The sequence below is a fragment of the Brassica rapa genome, chromosome A02 (assembly GCF_000309985.2).
Source record: "Brassica rapa cultivar Chiifu-401-42 chromosome A02, CAAS_Brap_v3.01, whole genome shotgun sequence".
NCBI classification, from domain to species: domain Eukaryota; kingdom Viridiplantae; phylum Streptophyta; class Magnoliopsida; order Brassicales; family Brassicaceae; genus Brassica; species Brassica rapa.
This window is the reverse complement of record NC_024796.2, coordinates 24282757-24303699: the sequence shown is the minus strand read 5'-3', so window position 1 is coordinate 24303699 and position 20943 is coordinate 24282757. Positions and strand designations below refer to the sequence as shown.

At 30.0% G+C, this 20943-nt stretch overlaps 1 protein-coding gene and 1 long non-coding RNA gene across 2 annotated transcripts; one reads left to right on the top strand and one right to left on the bottom strand.

Annotated features, from left to right (window-relative positions):
* Positions 1–1718: 1718 nt before the first annotated feature.
* LOC103854037 (receptor-like kinase TMK3) lies at positions 1719–5152 on the top strand. Its single transcript, XM_033283766.1, has 2 exons — positions 1719–4177; positions 4377–5152. The coding sequence occupies exons 1-2, from the start codon at positions 1948–1950 to the stop codon at positions 4925–4927; spliced, it is 2781 nt and encodes a 926-aa protein (XP_033139657.1). The 5' UTR covers positions 1719–1947; the 3' UTR covers positions 4928–5152.
* A 5909-nt stretch (positions 5153–11061) lies between these two features.
* On the bottom strand, positions 11062–20684 carry LOC117131675. Its single transcript, XR_004454847.1, has 3 exons — positions 17358–20684; positions 12339–17239; positions 11062–12234 (listed from the first exon to the last, which is right to left on the bottom strand). It is a non-coding gene; the product is annotated as an uncharacterized LOC117131675 (long non-coding RNA).
* Positions 20685–20943: the final 259 nt, after the last annotated feature.

The window sequence follows — 20943 nt, the reverse complement described above, 5'->3', positions numbered from 1 at the left end:
AAATTTTATATTTTGTAAAGAAAACTTTTAAAAATTACACAACTATTTTTCAGTTTGGAAGATTACATGAGTTTTGAATTTGTTTTTGTTACTACGTTACTCTACATTATCTTAGAAAAAATATTTGAATTTTCGTAATATTTTCTATTTTTTCTGAACATATTTCTTTATAATTAAAATAAAAAATATATATGAATTACTAAAATTTAATAGTTTTCTAATAACATATTTTTTAAATAGTATATGAACTAAAGGTTATTATATACTATTATATTTTTATATAAAAAATTTAAACAATATATAGTATATTTTAAACAAAAAGTTAATATTTTGTTGTAGATATAAAGGTTTAACATATTTTAATAAATTTATTTTTGTCTAAAAGTATTATATAGTTTACAAATTTTAACCCACTTTAATGATGAATGATAATTTATTTAGATGATTTTTTAAATTGTTTTTGTTAATTTACCTATTTAATAGATTTTTTCATATTTAATTCATATAGCACTTTTATTTTTATATAACAGAGAATATAATTATTTAATTTATAAAGAATAGTATATAATTTTTATTTTCTTGTTTTATAATAAAAGTTTAGTTAACATTGATTTATAACAATATTATATTACTAATTACAAAATTAATTAATATGATATTTTATAAAAATATTTAAAATTTTCAGTAAGATTTTCTTAGATTCTTTTTCTCAACAGATATTGTTATAATAAAAAAAATTAAATTTATTGTTGATTTATTATTAATGTAAATAATCAAATATGTCATATTAACTAATTTTTTAAGTGGTTCTACTATGTGACTTGTTAATAGTAGATAAAAATAGGACCCTAAATTAATAGATTAGATTTTCGTCAAACAATGAAAAGAAAGAATATTACGACTACTCACGAAACCGTGTGACGGATGAATACAGTAAATTAATAACTAGATATTACGCTTTATCTTAATCTGTCTTTAAAACGTTACATATGATTTTCCCGCTAATTTGACCCTAATTATTCCATCCATGTATTGAATGACTTTTACAGTAAACATATATATGACGCGTTGGACAATTTGTCACACAAATTGGTAATAGAAGAAAATAATATTCTCTTACAGAAGCAAAAGAAAACAAAGAAAACAAATTTTTTTATAGAAGCAAATGAAAACAATGTGAAGAAAAATCCAAGATCTACACGCAATATTTAAAACAGGAAAGACAATCGAAGTTATTAGCAGTTAGCCGAAAATGCCAAAATACACAATCATAGAGATGTATATTATATGGAAGAAAATATTACAAAATCAAGACCATATCATTTTCTTATCTAGGTAGATTTTTCTTTCTTTCTAAGCATCAAAGGGTAATGGAGTAGTTACCATTTTTTCTTACAAATTCTTACACTGAAATTATTTTCTCCGACAAACAATTAATGTTAAAATATCTTGAAATGATCATACATATCATAGATTTTGTAGCTTCTCCACAACCACAGTTCTGATATTCAAAAACTTAGCGTGTATCTGAACATAAACATAGTAGATAATCCTCATTTGCATAATTACAGATTTTTAGCGGATATTATACAGTTTTACTACTGAATTACGACGCGTGCCAGCTGTGTACCACCACACTTAAATAGACAAAAATAAAATAAAAAGCTAAGAGAATAAATTCATCTTTAAATTTATCTGGTTCGTCCATTTTTCTCCAGAAGAATAAAAATCTATTAATTTAATTTTTTTGGAAGAGAAAAGGTTAATGCTTTTATGATTCCATACTCTTATCTCTCTCCCTCCATCTCCATCTCCATCTCCATCTCCGCCGATTCCATCTCTTACTCTTACTTTCCCCTTTCCCTGTAAAAAAGAAGCTCCTTTCTCCTTCTTCAATGCCACCACCATAAAACCCTAAAAAATAAAGCTCCATCCTTTACCTTGGTAATGACGAAATCTCATCTGGGTATCATCCTCTGTCTCCTCCTCTCCTCACTAAACTTCTCAGCTTCGCAGACCAGCGTCGATGGCCCCACTATGCAAGCCCTCAAATCGAGCCTAAACCTCACCAAAGGCGTCGACTGGTCCAACCCCAACCCTTGCAAATGGCCAACCGTGCAGTGCGACGCAAGCAACAGAGTCACTCGAATCCAACTCAACAACAAAGGAATCCGCGGAACCCTCCCTCCCAATCTCCAAACCCTAACCGAGCTAACCGTCCTCGAGCTCTTCAAGAACCAAATCTCCGGTCCGATCCCCGATCTCTCCGGTTTAACCCGGTTACAGACCCTCAACCTCCACGACAACCTCTTCGACTCTGTCCCCAAGAACCTCTTCTCAGGCCTAACCTCTCTCCAAGCAGCGTACCTCGAGTACAACCCTTTCTCTCCTTGGGAGATTCCCGAAACCCTAAAAGAAGCGACCTCTCTTCAGAACCTCTCTCTGGCGAGCTGTAACGTCACCGGGAAGATACCTGATTTCTTCAGCTCCCAGACGCTTCCCAGCTTGACGAGACTCCAGCTTTCTCAGAACTTGTTGCAGGGAGAGCTGCCTCCTAGCTTTGGAGCTTCTTCGTTGCAGAGTTTGTACCTCAACGGGCAAAAACTAAACGGTTCCGTCTCTTTGTTACAGAACATGACTTCGTTAGTTGAGGTTGATCTGCAAGGTAACGCTTTCTCAGGTCCGATCCCTGACCTCTCTGGTTTACAGTCTCTAAGAGTGTTCAATGTAAGAGAGAATCAGCTCACTGGTGTTGTCCCACCGTCGTTGACTGGTTCCAAATCGCTTACTACTGTGAACCTAACCAACAACTACTTTCAAGGACCTACTCCACAGTTTGGAAAAGCAGTTGGTGTTGATGTAATAACCAATACAAACAGGTTTTGTCTGGAGACTCCCGGTACTCCTTGTGACCCTCGTGTCAGCACATTGCTCTCTGTGGCTGAGTCGTTAGGTTATCCAGTGAAGCTAGCCACGAGCTGGAAAGGGAATGATCCGTGTAATAGCTGGCTTGGGATAACTTGTTCAGGAAGTAACGTTACGGTGGTGAATCTTGGGAGGCAGGGGCTTACTGGAACTATATCTCCTAGCTTTGCTAAGATTACTTCGTTGGAGACTATTAATCTCTCTGATAATTATCTCACCGGGAGTATACCTAATGAGCTTACTACATTGCCTAAGCTTAAGACGCTTGATGTGTCTGACAACAATATCTACGGAGATGTGCCGAAGTTTGGGATTGGTGTTAATGTGGTGACTACTGGTAACGCTAACATCGGAAAGGACGGACCTTCACCACCGGGTGTGTCTCCTGATGGGGATGGAGGAAGCTCTAAGATGTCAAGTAAGGTCAAGATCATAGTTCCTGTGGTTGGTGGTGTTGTTCTTGTGTTGTGTTTAGTAGGGCTTGGTGTGTGTCTCTACGCGAAGAAAAGAGCGCGGCCCGCTAAAGTACAGAGTCCAAGCAGCCATATGGTGATACATCCGGATCACTCTGGTGATGGAGATGCTATTAAACTCAGTGTTGCAGCTTCTAGTGTTGGAGGAGGAGGAGGAACAGAGAGCTCTTCCAGTGACATTCATGTGGTTGAGTCTGGTAACTTGGTTATTTCCATACAGGTTTTGAGGAATGTGACAAACAACTTTAGTGAAGAGAACATTCTCGGGAGAGGCGGGTTTGGGACAGTTTACAAAGGTGAGCTCCATGATGGAACTAAGATAGCTGTGAAGAGGATGGAGCCTTCTGCTGTTAGTGACAAAGGGCTTGAAGAGTTTAAGTCAGAGATCACAGTTTTGACTAAAATGCGTCACCGTCATCTCGTTGCACTTCTTGGTTACTGTCTTGACGGTAACGAGAAGCTTCTTGTCTATGAGTACATGCCGCAGGGGACACTGAGTCAGCATTTGTTTCACTGGAAGGAAGAAGAGAGGAAGCCGCTTGATTGGACTAGAAGATTGGCTGTTGCATTGGATGTAGCTAGAGGTGTGGAGTATCTACACACGCTTGCTCATCAGAGTTTCATCCATAGGGATCTAAAGCCTTCGAATATCCTTCTTGGTGATGATATGAGAGCTAAAGTCTCTGACTTCGGGTTGGTTCGGTTAGCCCCTGAAGGCAAATACTCCATTGAGACTAGAGTCGCTGGGACCTTTGGTTACCTTGCTCCAGAATATGCAGGTTTGTACTGACCCAAGTGTTGAAGTTTCATACTTTGATCGTTTTGCATTGACCCAAGTGTTAAAGTTTCATACTTTGATCGTTTTGCATTGACCCAAGTGTTAAAGTTTCATACTTTGATCGTTTTGCACTGACCCAAGTGGTAAAGTTTCATACTTTTAAACGTTTTGCTAATGCTATATGGTTTTGAGTTTGGCAGTGACAGGAAGAGTGACGACCAAGGTTGACATATTTAGCCTAGGAGTCATACTTATGGAGCTTATCACTGGTCGTAAAGCCCTTGACGTGACGCAGCCTGAAGACAGCGTGCATCTAGTGACGTGGTTCCGTCGTGTAGCAGCCAGCAAAGACAAAGACAAAGACGCCTTCAAGAACGCAATAGACCCAAACATCGAACTCGAGGAAGAGACTTTAGTCAGTGTCCAAAAAGTCTGGGACCTTGCTGGTCATTGCTGTGCTCGTGAGCCTTACCAAAGACCAGACATGGGTCACATTGTCAACGTCCTTTCTTCACTCACCGTCCAGTGGACACCTTCTGAGGCAGATCCTGATGACCTCTACGGGATAGACTATGATATGCCTCTTCCTCAAGCTGTTAAGAAGTGGCAAGCTAATGAGGGACTTAGCCAAACCATGGATGACTCGGGATCTTCGTCTTCAGCTTATGGAAGTAGAGACAATACACAGACGAGTATCCCTATTCGCCCATCTGGTTTTGCTGCCTCCTTCACTTCTGTGGATGGACGTTGATGAAATAAATAATGACTGCATTTTCTTATGGTTTCGTTAAAACGTTTTAGTAGTAGAAGATTGTTTTTGTTCTTCCTTTTTTTCTTTCTCACAAGCCTTTACTTATGACTTGTTATCTATCTTTTTCATCCAAGCTTTTGGTTTAAGGTCTTATCATCTTTGTAGTGTTTATGCAAATACAAAACCTTCTTTTGAGAGTTCGTATATATAAACTCTTTATTCCTACTTCAGCGTTTCTTCCACAAAAATAATTCAGAACTAGATTTTGATCCGCGCTTCGAAAGCACGAGTTTTTCTTTGGATTGTAAACAAAGATTATGAATTAGTATTTTAAAATTGTTATGCATTATTATGTTACAAAAGTTATATTATATCCAAGAATAATTTTATTTAAAATTGTATAATTTAATTATTTTATTTATGATTTTATGTATATACTTTTATGTAATTCTCCCTCTTAGATATAAACATTTTACCAGATCCGTGAAAGAAATATTGATGCTGTTTGGGTTGAGATCTAGGGCAAAGTACATATTCAATTTTTTTGGACCCACAAGTTTTCTTTGAGTCAATATCCTAACCGAGACCCAACCTAATACCCAAGTACCTGAATTTTTTGTGTATATTAGGTATATTCGGTATATTCGAGTATTTTAGATATGTTTTTGGTATTGCGAATACTTTTTAAGTTTTGCGTTCAGGTTTTCGATTTTAATTTCGGGTTTTGAGTAAAATTGTAATAAGAAAATATATAGGGTATTCGGAAATTTTTTTGGGTATTTTTCGGTTCCTCGGGTCAGATTTCATGTAAAATTTTGGATATTTTTGGTATTTTAATATTTTGGGTACTTGTTTGGGTTTTTGGGTATGTGTTTCAGTATTTGTTTTTGGGTTTTCAGGTACTTCGAGTACCTGTTACGTACCTAAAAATTACATGTATTTTATAAGTATTTGAATTATAGATTCGAGCCGATCAGGACCTGAAAATAACCAATCCAAACCTAAACCAAAAAATTAAATACCTAGTTATGTCCAAATATTTAGGATCCGAAATGAACCCGACCTGCTGACTGAGATTAGACCTACACTCTCTGATTGCATTTTTTTTTTGATCTCACACTCTCTGATTGTATTTTGTATGCATTTTATAAGAGTTACATTTTTTGAGTTGATTATTTTTAAAATGTACTTGAAATATTTTTGGCTAATTTAATAGTATAAATTTGTAAGGTTTTTAATAGTTTTAAAACTTATTTTAAATAACAAATTTTATGATAAATACTTTGTATAAAAAATAATTTAAAGTAAAATATATAATTTTTAACAGATGGTTTACTTTATTAAATTTGATTTTGTATATTTGGAAATATATAATGTATGATGACATGGTATAGTATGATGTATGATATATGTTAATTTTTAAATGAGTTATGAAATCTGTTAAAGTTGATAAAGTTATTGAATTTAAATAGCATATATGCGGTATATTATTTTTTGTTTAAAATATTTTGTAACTATGTTGCTATATCTTGTTTTTAAAATATGATAAAAGTATAAGAATATTTAATTTTTGATTTGTTTCAAATTTAGATACTTTTCAAAGTAAGATATATTCTTAGCAAATATATAAATTAGCTTTTTCATAATTTAAAACAGAAGTATAGAAAGGATGGTGTGTATTCTTACATAGTTGGTGGATCAAACGATTTATATAATTTATTTATATTGGATGAAATGAGTCATTTATTAATTATGAGACTAATGAGACATGTTTAGAGAATAATATAATAAAGTATATGTGGTACATTAGTTTTGTGAAGCAAATGGTAAGGTAATCTAATAAAGGAAAGCATATATGTCGTATAACTTTGTTCTTGTACAAAATAGTGTGGTCTAATAAATTTATTTGGTTACTTATTGTTAATTAAATATTATGGTAAGACCAAAAATATTATGGTAAGACCAAAAATATTGTTAGTTAAGGAAAGAGTCCAAACAACTTTTTTAAGTAGATTTATTAAAACTCCTTCCCTTTTCATAGTATTGATATTGGATATGATGGTGTGCGACCGTTTTTGCTCAACGCGAACGGCACGTAGTTTGACTTCACAAGCCCATCCATATGCATTGCATTTCAAAGAGAAGACCCGTTAACAGTCCGAGCGGATATTAATGGACCCAACTTTAGAGGATGTTCTCGCAAGTCGCAACTATACAACTAGGCCTAGGCATTTTTTACCTCAACTCGAAGTACCTACCTAAACCTGAACCGAAAAAACCGAAACCGAATCTGAACTGTTATATAAAAATACCTGAACGGGACTTATGAGCTTAGTACTTTGGTGTTTGGTTATAATCCAAACCGAACCGAAATCCGAACTAGGATCTGAAGATATCTGAAATTAGTTAAATATGTTAATATTTTTATATATTTTAAGATGATTTCGAAATTTTAGAATATTCAAAATATTTTTTAGTTTGTTTTAATTGTTAGTTTTAATACTTTTTAGTTAGTTTAAATAGTTTAACTAATTTTTAATTAGATTTGTAAACAATTTATATATTTTGAAAGAAAAAAAATTGTCAAATTTTGAGGTTTAAAAAAAATATTTTTGGACGATTTTAAACATTGGTTACATCGAACTAAACCCGGAAGGAACCGAACCGAACCCGATCCGATAATTAGTAAAATCTGAATGGTATTTCTGAGCATAACACCGAAATTCCAAAATTCCGAAAATCCGAATCACCCGGACCGATGGTCCACCGAACGCCCATGCCTATACACAACCCCAATGAATAAGTTTCTTGAGAACCGTGTTTTTTGTTTCTATGTCGTTTTTTTGCACTGATATATTATTGAAAAAAGTTCAAGATTACAACCGGAGTGATACAACGGCAATACTCGACGGTACAGTGAAACGATAAATCCTAAAATAGAGGTGTTAACATGAGAGGCTTGCTCAAAGTAAAGAAAACCAAAGATAATCTTCACTTGTATTTCTGCAGCGGAAGCTCCAAAGAGCTTTTCATAGTTGAAAATGACGTTGATATATCCAAACAACAAAGTTTGAAAGAGCGCAAAATTGCCTGAATAGGATCTAGATTTGGTTAAACAGCTCATTAGACAAATAAGATCTGTTTTAACACCAATAAGGCTTTCCGGAAAGACTAGATGAATCTCAAAAGCAACGAGAAGCAAACTGTTGAGGATGGTGAGACAGTTGAGGGTAATACAACAACATATGATGAAAGCTCAATTAAATTTCCTTGGTTAGAGAGAAGCCAAGAACTCGTCAGGCATGACATAAAATGCCATTTCTCCATCTACAGAGATATTCATCATGACAGTTCGAAGCTCAGTACAGATGAAATGCGGCAATGGAGAATGAGGATCCTCAAGAGGCACCACATTAGGAGGACAGCTAGGTGAAACAAATGAAAGCGTATTAGATGAATTCTGAGGTATAGTACCTTCCTGTCCTTGAGAATCATATGCTGATCAGACATGCCAGTAATAAAAATCCATGCTAATCTCAGTCCAAAACCCTGAAGTAATGTAGCTATTGGGGATTTGTTGGTGCTATAGAAAAGCGGCGGTAACGTTTGATGATTGACCACGAAAGAAGGATGTTGACGGTGTCTGTTGAAATGTGTTGCCGAGAAAGGTGTCTGTTGAAGCTTGTGATCTTTGCAGAGAAAGAATGCCATGCGGGTCTAAGAAAAAGGCCATTTCGTCTAAGAAATCTTAAAACATATTACCATTTTTATTTTTTATTAATTGTTAATTTAAAGGCAAATCTCCGAAAGAATTTTAATTCGAATATGACCACAAAAGTTTTTAAAAGAGATGATAGAAAAGTAACTTTTCTATCTTTTACCCCCCCTCCCCCCCAAAAAAAAATTATATCTTTATTTTATAGATATATAACTATAAATAAATAAATAAATTAAAATATTCTTAATTTTTGAAAATAATATTCATCTTTTTGAAAAATTTTGATTTATTTTAAATCCGAATAATTGGAACTAATTTTAAAATTATTAATTTAAAAAGGAATCCTAAAATTCAGCCTCCAAATCTCACCCCTCAAATCTAAATCATTAGTCTATATTAGAAAATCTCCATTACTCCATATTTTAGAGTGATTTTTTTTTTGTTCATTGCTCCATTTTCCATTCCATTGGGAAGTAAAATATGGAGTGATTGAGATGCCTTATTTAATCCGAGGGATATAATTACCTTTTACTTCTTTTACTATTTTAGTTATTTAAATCTTTACTAGATTTTGACCCGCCCTTTGAAAAGGCGGGATTATCTCTTTTGAAAATATCATATTTTTTTATATATATTTTTGTATGAAATAAGTAATGTGTTTTTGTCTATATATGTAGTAGTTGTTATATATATTAAGGATGAATTTTTATTGAGATATAAAGGTAATAGTATATAATCTGATGCTAGGTTATAATATATATATATATATATATAAATTTTTTTTTGAATTAAGAAGTTTTGAAAGCAATAGAATATTATTTTATTGTTAAAACTAAAAATATTTTTTATAATTTTTTGTTTCATTTTTTGATATAATTAAACAAATTTAGTTAACAAAATTAATAAAATAATCAAACAATATAACTCTATAAGTAATTTTTATGAATTATAAAATGAATCCCTATATTAAATATAAATAAAAATCCACTGATTGTTTCTTAGTATAATGAAATATTATTTTTTATACAATTAAGTTCAATTTATTGTTAGTGTAAACGAAATAAAATGTTTTTATTTATAAATCCATGTAACATTATATTAAAAAATATGGGTTCTTGATAAACCGATTTAAAAATATCCAAAATAAATTGGATTACTCGGTCTAACAATACACCTAAGATCATCTCCAATGGTTCACTCTAAAATAGAGTGATGAACAAAAAGAAATAAACTTACTCTATATATAGAGTAAACTAATTTTTACTCTATTATAGAGTAAAAATATAGAGAACCAATAGAATATTTTTACTTTAAACTCTATTTTAGAATATAAAATAGAGTGGGGTTGAAAATGCCCTAAAACCAACATTAGTGGCATATATCTTTTTATGGGTACCTAGCAATATAATAACAATATAACTAAATTTAATAATTAATATTTAAAATAGAAGAAATATAAGCAATAAAAATAGGATAGGTTGAGAGATTCTAGCTGAAGCTTCCGCCCTGTGTTCGATTTTTCTTGGCCATCTATAGACGCGTTATGTGGCAAGAAAATCTGGATTCCTATGGATCTTTTGCTGATCAGTACTTGGGCCTATAAAGCATTTGGGATCACACCAAAGTTATCAAAAAAAAAATTCAACTGTCAGATAAGATAACAATTCCTCGGGAAGGTAGTTATTCCTAATTGTGTCTCTATTTCGTCTTTTTCCTTTTAATTTTATTACTAGCTTAAGATCCGCGTAATTGTGCGGGATAAATTATATATATATATATATATATTTTTTATCTATTATTATTTATTTGTATTTATTTATTTATTTTATGTAATTAAATTAGAGTAAACACATAAATCAAAACAGTGCATCTTACGATACTTTTTTGGTAAATAAATCAAAAAATCATTTTATTTATTTTGTATAGTATATAACTAAATTTCAATGACATGGACATAAATATTTAGTATATTTTAATATAAATATTTATTATTGAGAATTTATACTCATATGATAAACACAAAATTTCTAATGTACAATTTTTGAATGCAAATTTCAAAATTAACATATTAAGGTTTCAATACTTTTTCAATACAAAATTTAGAAATTATAATATTTATGTATGTTTCTATGTTATATAGTTTAATTTTAAACTATATTAATATATAATATGAATGTCTAGTAAATGAGACTTCATATTCATACGATATATGATCATTTGTATCTTGTTATTACCAAAAAAACTAAACCATTGATTACAAAATTTTATTGTGAGACATTTAACGTTTTTAGTAATTTATAGTCATTTTAAAAATTCAAAATATAAAATATAAGAAAAAAATTATTTTCTTATTATATAGTTAATGTGGTTGTTTAATATCTTTTAATAATATAAAATTAAACAAAAAAAGGCTAAGATACAAAAATTATTATAAAATATTTATTATTCATAAACATTAATTGTCATATATACGTTAATCATATTAGGTAATTCCGTAATTTTTATTTAAGAAAAGTGCATGATTATTCTTTTGTACACTATTTATCAATTTAATACTTAGTTTAATAAAAAGTATAATATAAATTAAGATGAACCAACCTATTTTTCTAAGAATTATGAATTTCATTCTCATGACACGTAGCTATAAAACAATGTTGTAATGTTTCTCAATTAATATATAAAGGATAATAATCATGACGTACCTAGTGAGAACTTACCACTAATGGTGGCCTAATTCGGTCATTTTTTTAACTCATAATCAACTTGCATTAGCCAACTTGTTCTTCTTACATGAGTCTATCAGCTTCTACATAATTTTCCAGCCATCTTTGTACTACGGAGTATAGTTTAGGGACATTAGACATGAATGTAAAAATCTCCTTCTCTATCCTGTCAGCTGCCTTCCTCTTGGATTATAACTCGTTTTCCAGTTCTGAACCTGTGACAAATAATGATGGATCACAGCAATCGTAGGCTGCAACATAGGCCACACTTCTTCATCTCCATTCACCATTCTTGTTAAGGTTAGGGAGTCTGTTTCAAGCACAACATTCTTGTACTGAAATGAAGCAATCATACTTGCTGCCCACTTTAAAGCTTCCGCCTCCGTTTCATTGCTGGATCCCAATCTCGTCACTGCCTTTGCGCCTTCCTAAATCATCTGCCCCTTTTCGTTTTTACAAATCCATCCCACTCCACTGGTATTTCTTTGATTATGCCATGAGCCATCGGCATTGCATTTCAACCAGTGTGTCACCGGGGGTTTCCAAACAGCTTGCTGTTTATTGATGATGTGGTTTTTGCTTCATCTGCTCTTAGCCTCATTACATTCTCCCTGTTTCCTGTCTCTCCAATCCCCTGCATCTTCTTTGGCCTTCGTAACTATACTCATTTCCTCAAAATATCTTCCCTTGTATATCATTTCTAGGGTACTCTTTTCCAGTTTCAGTACATGATATATATTTGAGTACAACAATTCTGTCATCTAAAAGTGACCATTTACTTTATCTAAGTAAAAGAAAAAAAACAGAAAAAGGAAGAAAGGAAAAAAGACCAGAGAGACGGCTCTTGACCGACGAACAATCTATAACTGCAAAATCAAAAATTAATGGTGAAAATCAAAGGTCTACCACGTATATTCAAAAAAGACAACTTCAAAATGAAGAAATCGTAAGGTATAAATCATTTGCTCACCTTAAATTGTTTTGGTTCGATCACTTACAAAATAATAAAATTTTATCTTTGTTCACAGATCATAACAGAAAAGGGTTTTCTTTTCACAGATCCTAACATTCAGATGAAGAGTTTCTTAGATCTGAAATATTTTGAATGGAACCGGACTGGACGAACATCATCTGTATCATAGATGGGAGACTTTAAGACCTCTGAAGAAACAAACAAAGGTAACTGTTAATAAAGCTTCTCCATCACTTCTCAGAACAACTTCAATGGTTTCGGAACTTAATTTTGATTTGCCCACAAGTCACTCAACCGTAAGTACAAATGTGTATTCAGGTCATTTGGTAATGCAAATAGCTGAACAGAGAAGATTATAAGAAATACACCATTACACTTTTGTCTTAGTCAAGATTGGTTATACTGCTACGAAGATAACAAACTCCTAATGATTCTTATAAACCTCCAATTTATCATTTGTTAATAGGATGTATGAATGCTTTTGTATTTGTGATTAAGGAACACAATATTCTGTAACTTTTTTATTTACATAGGTGTTTGAAAGAATAAAGATCATTGGTTGTCTTCTTCGCCTGCCTGGTAGGAAATAATTTAAAGTGAAACATTACTACCACCATAGAAGATAATTTCGTTGATACAATCGTAAAAATCTTTCAGTGTACTAGACTCTTTTTTTTTGAGCAACCAGTGTATTAGACTTTCTGATATATTATGTGGCTTTAGCAGGACCATCTCCGTACTGCATGCCCCGCATCCGAATGTGAAAAATAAGTAAAATGATGAAATTTCGCCAAAACCAAAAACAAAAGATAATGTATTATTCACAGCAGAACTATATTAGTACTACTTTAGTAAAACATAATCAGTAAATTGGATATCTATACAATTAAATAAAATATTGCAAATAAATAATTGACTATAACAAACTGAGTAACCATTACGTGTTTTGGTGAGGAACAGTCTCTGTTCTTTTGAGTCTGAACGATGGTGGTGTTTGTTTCCTTTCCTTTATATGCATTATCAGAGTTAAAAAGAAAACAAACTGAGTAACCATTTATCACGCTTAACTCTTCTCTGATTGCTCAAGCTTATTGCAATCTTTTTCAAGATTTTCTTCATTAGTTTCAAACAATGTAATCGCTCTTTCCTCATCATTGAATCTGAATTTAAATATATAAAAGATTAGTTAAACCACTGATATTTAAAATCAAACTAAATTTAGAATGACTCACGAGTTCTTAAATTCTTCTGCAAACCCCCATCTTGTATGTATGATTTGTTGACCGATACATTTCTGGTGCAGTACTCAGGTTAAAATTCTAGATGTTTATCCATGCTACAACCGGAAGAAGCCTTCCTTAACTCTTTAGGTATGTCTTCTTGAATGAGGGATGGATTTTGTGACCCTTCTATATGTTCCATCTACCAATACAAAAGTTATGTTTGTAAAAATGAATCCAGCATAAAATATATGAGTTGATAAAGATTGTTTTGAGAAATATATAGGTTGTTAGTAAAAACACTTACATTCTCATCAGCTAGGATGAACTCCATGGTTTCTCCTGATAAGTTAGTATTTTTGTTTCCAAGAGTGTAGCACTTTTACATGAGCCAACTATCCCGATTTTTTTTTTTGAAACAAACCATCCCGATTTGTATAGTAGAATCCATAAGGTAAAAAGCTAAGGTCAAACGGGTTGAGAAAAAAATTGTTTCATAAGAGTGTTGAAGGTGTCATATTCATAATATGAAGAATTTTAGGTGTATAGGTAAGTTCAATATTTAAGAAATAACGTGTAGCATATTCTAAAATAATCTAGACTAGGTGATAATCCGCGCCATGCGCGGTGTAAATGACCAAAAGAGATTTTTTTTTAAAAAATTATAGATATTAGAAATTTTAAAGTTATAGGCACAAATATTAGATCTAATAATATATATGGAACAAAAGTGTGAATGTATATATAATGTAAGCTTAAGTGTTTTTTTTTCGTAAAAGATTTTTTTTTTTGAAAATATTTTTTTTGTGTAGTTGGTTATGTGTAAATTATATGTATTTTATGTAAAAAAAATATAATAATATGTAATAACTTTTATTAATTTATTATGAATTTAAGACAAAACAAAACATAGGAAATAGAATTTTTGATTTCATAATAAAAATTATGATTATAATATTGAAAAAACATAAGTAATAGAAAAAAAAAATACGAAAGAAATGAATTATAAGGAAACAAATAAAAAACTGATAAAACTAAGATGCCACGAAAATGGTCTTCAGAACTCCTTGTTTGCAATCCTATAGAGAGAAATAACTAAGAATTAGTTTACCAAACTAAACATACCTACTTAAAAATTTCACTAAACGAACTGATATACCAATTTCTGAAACGGAGTTAAAGCCAGCCATTTGTTTGCTTGAGAGAATGTTTTGATAATTAGGAAGTTGAGAAGAAGTGTGTGGTGAGTCGATGAATTGTAGAGAACATATATTTATATTAAGAAGTCAGCGCCCATGTGACTAATGATACACAAAATAATGGCTGTAATTAAAGATATTATTACATATTTAATTTAACATAACTTGGGCTCCATTCGTAATCGTAACTTACCTTAAGTTTGTAGACACTATAATTAAACTTCTTTTTATAAATTACAATTGAACTAAATGAATAAAATTCACGATTATTAATTGATTCGAATAATTTGAATCCATAATCTAACTTCATTATATCCAACATATTAATAGTTGACAAAATGTTTTAACCATAATCGACTCCCTATTATTTCCAAAAAAGTTATCAAAAATAATGGCGGATTTGATTCAAGTATTATTACCAAAACGTTTCGAACTTTGTAATTTAAAATATATTAAAGTTATTAGAAGTTTTCTTTTAACAATCATTAATCACGGTTGTCCTTTCAAATCACATTTCATTAAGAGATAGAACAATTAAAATTATTAGAAGTTTCCTTTTAACTTTCATATATATTGCAACGTTATTAGAAGTTTCCTTTTAATTTTCACCCAGATTTGAATAAAGTTATTGCAAATCACATTTCTTTTTAATATTAATAGTTAGACAACGTGATTTCGTAAAATCATTAATCACGGTTTATGATTACAATTACGATAAGTCCTTAAACGGAATTATATGGGCCATCGTGATTTCGTAATAGTTAGACATCCCGTTGTTACGATAAGTCCTTAAACGGAATTAATTTGTAGACACTATAGTTAGACATTTTGTTTTTGAATTAGACTATAGTTAGACATTATATTTAGATTTCGTTTATAACAAATTATAAAATGATATATGATGAATACTTGTAAAAACGTGTGCATATATTTTTGTCTCAATCTATTTAACTATTAACTATAAGAAGTATAATTTATAACATATGTTAGAGTTCTGCTAACATTGTGAAGAGATTATAAATTTAACGGTAATATTTCGTTACATGAAATCAGATACATATGCACATAATGGTATAATCTGAATCATTATAGATGGTCCACATACACATGTTATAAATTATACTTTTTTTGTTATATATATGTATAAAATTATACTATCTACAAAATCGTTATCTCATATATAATTAACTTTGTCGACCGAATCAGTTTGAATAAAAATGGGAATAAATGACTATATGCCCGTAAGTTTGAATAATAATGACAACGCATTAAACATGGACGTCAATTTTTTTTGTTAGTCATTGTAATGAAGAAGCTTATAGTGTATTTATAAAGTTATAATCTAATGATCAATGGCAAGCAATAGCAAGCAATGGCAATTATTGTAATTAGTCTAGTTAATAAAGAGTTTTTGAATATAAGGTGTGAGAGAGCTTGTGGTGTTGCCACGTAGGAAATGACAATTTTGAAAATAACACATGAGCTAAAGGTTAGTTATCTATAATGCTTCTCAAATAATAATAAAGGGATTTGAAACTTGGTAGATTTTGTGAATTAAAATATAGTTTTTATTTACTTGTATCAATATTTCTGGATATGATTTTCTAAAATGAGTATATTCGGTGACCATAATTTGGAAAACAATATTAACTATATTTATATGGCACATTTTATCATGATTATTGCCTTAAACTATTTTCAAGAATTAAATAATAGATTAAGAATAATAAAAATACCATATATTTAGGAGTGTATCTAGCAATCATTATGTTTTGTTGGGTTAAATTATATTGCTTGTTGATCAAGTTTGAGAAAGCAATATTTTAAAAATATTCAGCCAAATAATATTGATTTTATTATTGGAGATTACAACGATTATGAAAGCTATTACGACGGGATTGGGTTAGGAATATACTCAGTATATAATTGGAGATTACAACGATTCTAATAATCAATTATTAGTAAATCAAATATCTTTTGTAAACTTCAAAACTTGTAAACTTGACAAATATTTCATAATTTGGAAACAATTATAAGCTTAATATTCTGTGTATAATCATATTTTAAATAGTTTTAGCTTTCATTATAGTTAGCTTTATATTATGTGTATAATCATATGTTAAATAAATTAACATTTTTTATATTTAAGGGTATAGTTTAGGGTTTGTTCAGTTAGTAAATTATTAGGCTCGTATTAAATAAGTATGGTAAAACCTTAAATGTTGAAACATGAGGGTTGATGGAATGTGATGATTTAAGTTTCATAAAAAAAAATTGGTACATTTATTTTTTAACCAATGAAAAATTGGTAAATTCTTCTGCAAACCCCCATCTTGTATGTATTATTTGTTGACCGATACATTTCTGGTGCAGTACTCAGGTTAAAATTCTAGGTGTTTATCCATGCTACAACCGGAAGAAGCCTTCCTTAACTCTTTAGGTATGTCTTCTTGAATGAGGGATGGATTTTGTGACCCTTCTACATGTTCCATATACCAATAAAAAAGTTATGTTTGTAAAAATGAATACAACATAAAATATATGAGTTGATAAAGATTGTTTTGAGAAATATATAGGTTGTTAGTAAAAGCACTTACATTCTCATCAGCTAGGATGAACTCCATGGTTTCGCCTAATAAGTTAGTGTTTTGTTTCCAAGACTGTAGCAATTTTACATGAGCCAACCATCTTGATTTGTATAGTAGAACCCATAAGGTAAAAAGCGTAAGGTCAAAAGGGTTGAGAAAAAATTTGTTTCATAAGAGTGTCGACGGTGTCATATTTATAATATGAAAAACTTTAGGTGTATAGGTAAGTTCAATATTTAGGAAATAACGTGTAGCATATTCTAAAATATTCTAAATTTGAAACTTGGTAGATTTTGTGAATCAAAATATAGTTTGTATTTACTTGTATCAATATTTCTGGATATGATTTTCTAAAATGAGTATATTTGGTGCTCATAATTTGTAAAACAATATTAACTATATTTACATGGCACATTTGATCATGATTGTTGCCTAAAACTATTTTCAAGAATTAAATAATAGATTAAGAATAATAAAAAAATACCATATATTTAGGAGCGTACTGACGTTATGTTTCGCTGGGTTAAATGATATTGCTTGTTGATCAAGTTTGAGAAAGCAATATTTTAATAATATTCAGCTAAATAATATTTATTTTATTATTGAAGATTACAACAATTATGAAAACTATTACAACGGGATTGGGTTAGGAATATACTCAGTATATAATTGGAGATTACAATGATTCTAATAATCAATTATTAGTAAATCAAATATCTATTGTAAACTTGACAAAAAATTTCATAAACTGGAAACAATTATAAGCTTAATATTCTATGTATAATCATATTTTAAATAGTTTTAGCTTTCATTATAGTTAGCTTTATATTATGTGTATAATCATATGTTAAATTAATTAACTTTTTTTGTATTTAAGGGTTTAGAGTTTGTATAATTTAGGGTTTGTTCAGTTAGTAAATTCTTAGGCTCGTATTAAATAATTATGGTAAAACCTTAAATGTTGAAACATGAGGGTTGATGGAACATGATGATTTAAGTTCCATAAAAAAATTGGTACATTTATTTTTAACCAATGAAAATAAGTGTATTCAAGAAATTATCCCGTTGGTTTTAATAATATGTACAGTTTTGATTGCATACATAATGTGATCGGTTATAAATGTTTAGTTACATTAAAAGGGGAAAGGTTTTTTTTTAAAGGTGTTGCATTATAAGGAAAATCGTGGAATCTATTATAAATAAAAACCATAGGTTTTAAATGTTCCAGTGACATGAATCTGTAAATATTGTTGAAACAGAAGGGTACTTTAAAAAATGGTCTTATGTTTTAATAATATTAATGTGTTAAATTTATGATTAAAAATCTTTTAGTACTATCCTACAAAATTTCTCTGATTTATATGTATCACCAATTAACAAAAGTACCGGAGGGGCCAAGATCTAAAAAAAAGTTTTGTGTTACTTTAAGTAAAGAAAGTTAGAGAAATGAAGGTTAGAGAAAAAGTGTATATGCATCATCAATTATAATAATTTTCTTTTTAAATCAGTTTTAATGTTTTCGCTCTTAAAACAAAAGGAAATATGTAAATTTAAATTTTTTATCTATATTTTTTTTCATTTTCTTAAATAATTAAGCGGTTTCAAATCTATAGCTTTATACAATTTTCTACAATTCACAAATGTAATTTTTTAGAGATTAGTTATTTTATTATGCATATTAAAAATATAAATTTTAATATTTTATTAGATAATCCATTATTTGTTTAATAAATATGTCAATATATCATTGGTTATTACTCCGTTATTTTTATAAAATGCAAGTTTTAGAAAACAATGTTTAAGAAGATATATTTTGTACTTTTAATGCATTTAAACTAATAATGATTAATTGTAAATTTCAAAAAGTAAATTTGAAATTTTATTGGTTAGAATTATAGGAAATAGATAATCACAAACATATTTTTATAACTATAGATTTTTTACTTCCTTTGTTTCGCAAAGAACAAAGATTAAAAAAATAATTGAAATACATCTATGTTATTATTAATTACACATATTTAACCAAAAATATTAGATATAAATAAAACTATTTTTAAGATCAATGCATATGTACTTAATATTAAGCTCCAAGTAAATATAAATTGCATTAAATTCAAAAATGACACTCTTGTATAACAAGAAAAAATGTCAAATGGCACTCTTTATAAAACAGAGAAAACATGCTTTATTAGTATGTGTAAAAATCTAAAATGTATATTATTTCATATTTTAATTTTAATTTTTTATTTGAGGCATTAATGATTTTTAATATTCTGCATAATTCATCTTTGTTTGGAATCAAAACCAAGATTTCCTGGTGTAAAAGCATTATTGTACCTTTAGTCAAACTTTAAAATAACTTCTATATATTTTGCATCATCCATTAATAACAATCATTTATTAATATCATAAACTTGGCAGTTTTAAAAGATTTGATTAGAACAAGAATATATGAACTTCCAAAATTATATGATTATATTTCTAATAAAGTAAAACTTTAGTATAAGTTATTTTTGCGCTTAAAAATAAATATATTAGCATTTGGATGATTCCAAGTAATTTTATATTTTTGATTTTAGATACTAGCTTTAAAAATAAGCTAATATATTTAAATATATAATTATGATTTATATATTTTTGGATACTCAAAATGTTTTGGTTCAAGTCGGTCTAGTTCCATTTTCGGATATTAAAATTGTGGACCATTCGAGTATTTTTGCCTAGTGTGGTTTGGGTTCAGTACAACTTTAACGGGTCAGGTGTGGTTCATCGAATCAATCAATATATTTTTACCCATCATAATCAAAACTTGAAAAATGCATAACAAAGTATTTTTAAATTTTTAAAATTATTTACTTTAAAACAAAAACAATCAGGTTCAAAGTGTCTTTTAAAAGTTAAGTGCTACCTTTTTCATTTTCAATTTACTATGATAAAATTCAATATATTTGTAAGAGAAAATCCATAGGATGATTCCAAACATATTTTTATCATAAATATAGCAAATAAAAGTCAAAATAACAAAAATATTTTATTAAAGAGGTAAATAGACAATTATACTCATAGGATTAACTAATATAGATTTGGTTTAGATTATTTTTTTCACACTTTGTTTTATTAAAAGTGATTAAGAACATATTACATCATAGCAGAATACAATAAAACGATTATGAAAAATTAATGGTTCTTTCAGCTAGGGCTGGGCAAATAAACCGAACCCGAAAACCCGAACCGAATCCGATCCGATAAAAATGAATCCGAACCGATCCGAACCCGACATAAATACCAAATGGGTCTTGTTTTGTGGTATTTCGGGTTATGGGTATTATCCGAACCGAACCTGAATCTAAATGGATATCCGATAGAACCCGAAACATTCAAAACCTCGAAAAGATCTTGTACCAAACATGATCTCAATTCCTAATATGTATCCAAAATACACTAAGAAATATTGAACATATAAAATACTTATCTATTACATGAAGGTTGGTGGTTCTATTACATGAAGGTTGATGGTTAAAGATGGCCGTTGAATTTTGAAGTATTTAGATTTTGATTTTGTTTTCGTTAAACAATGTTTCTCATTTCATGAGAA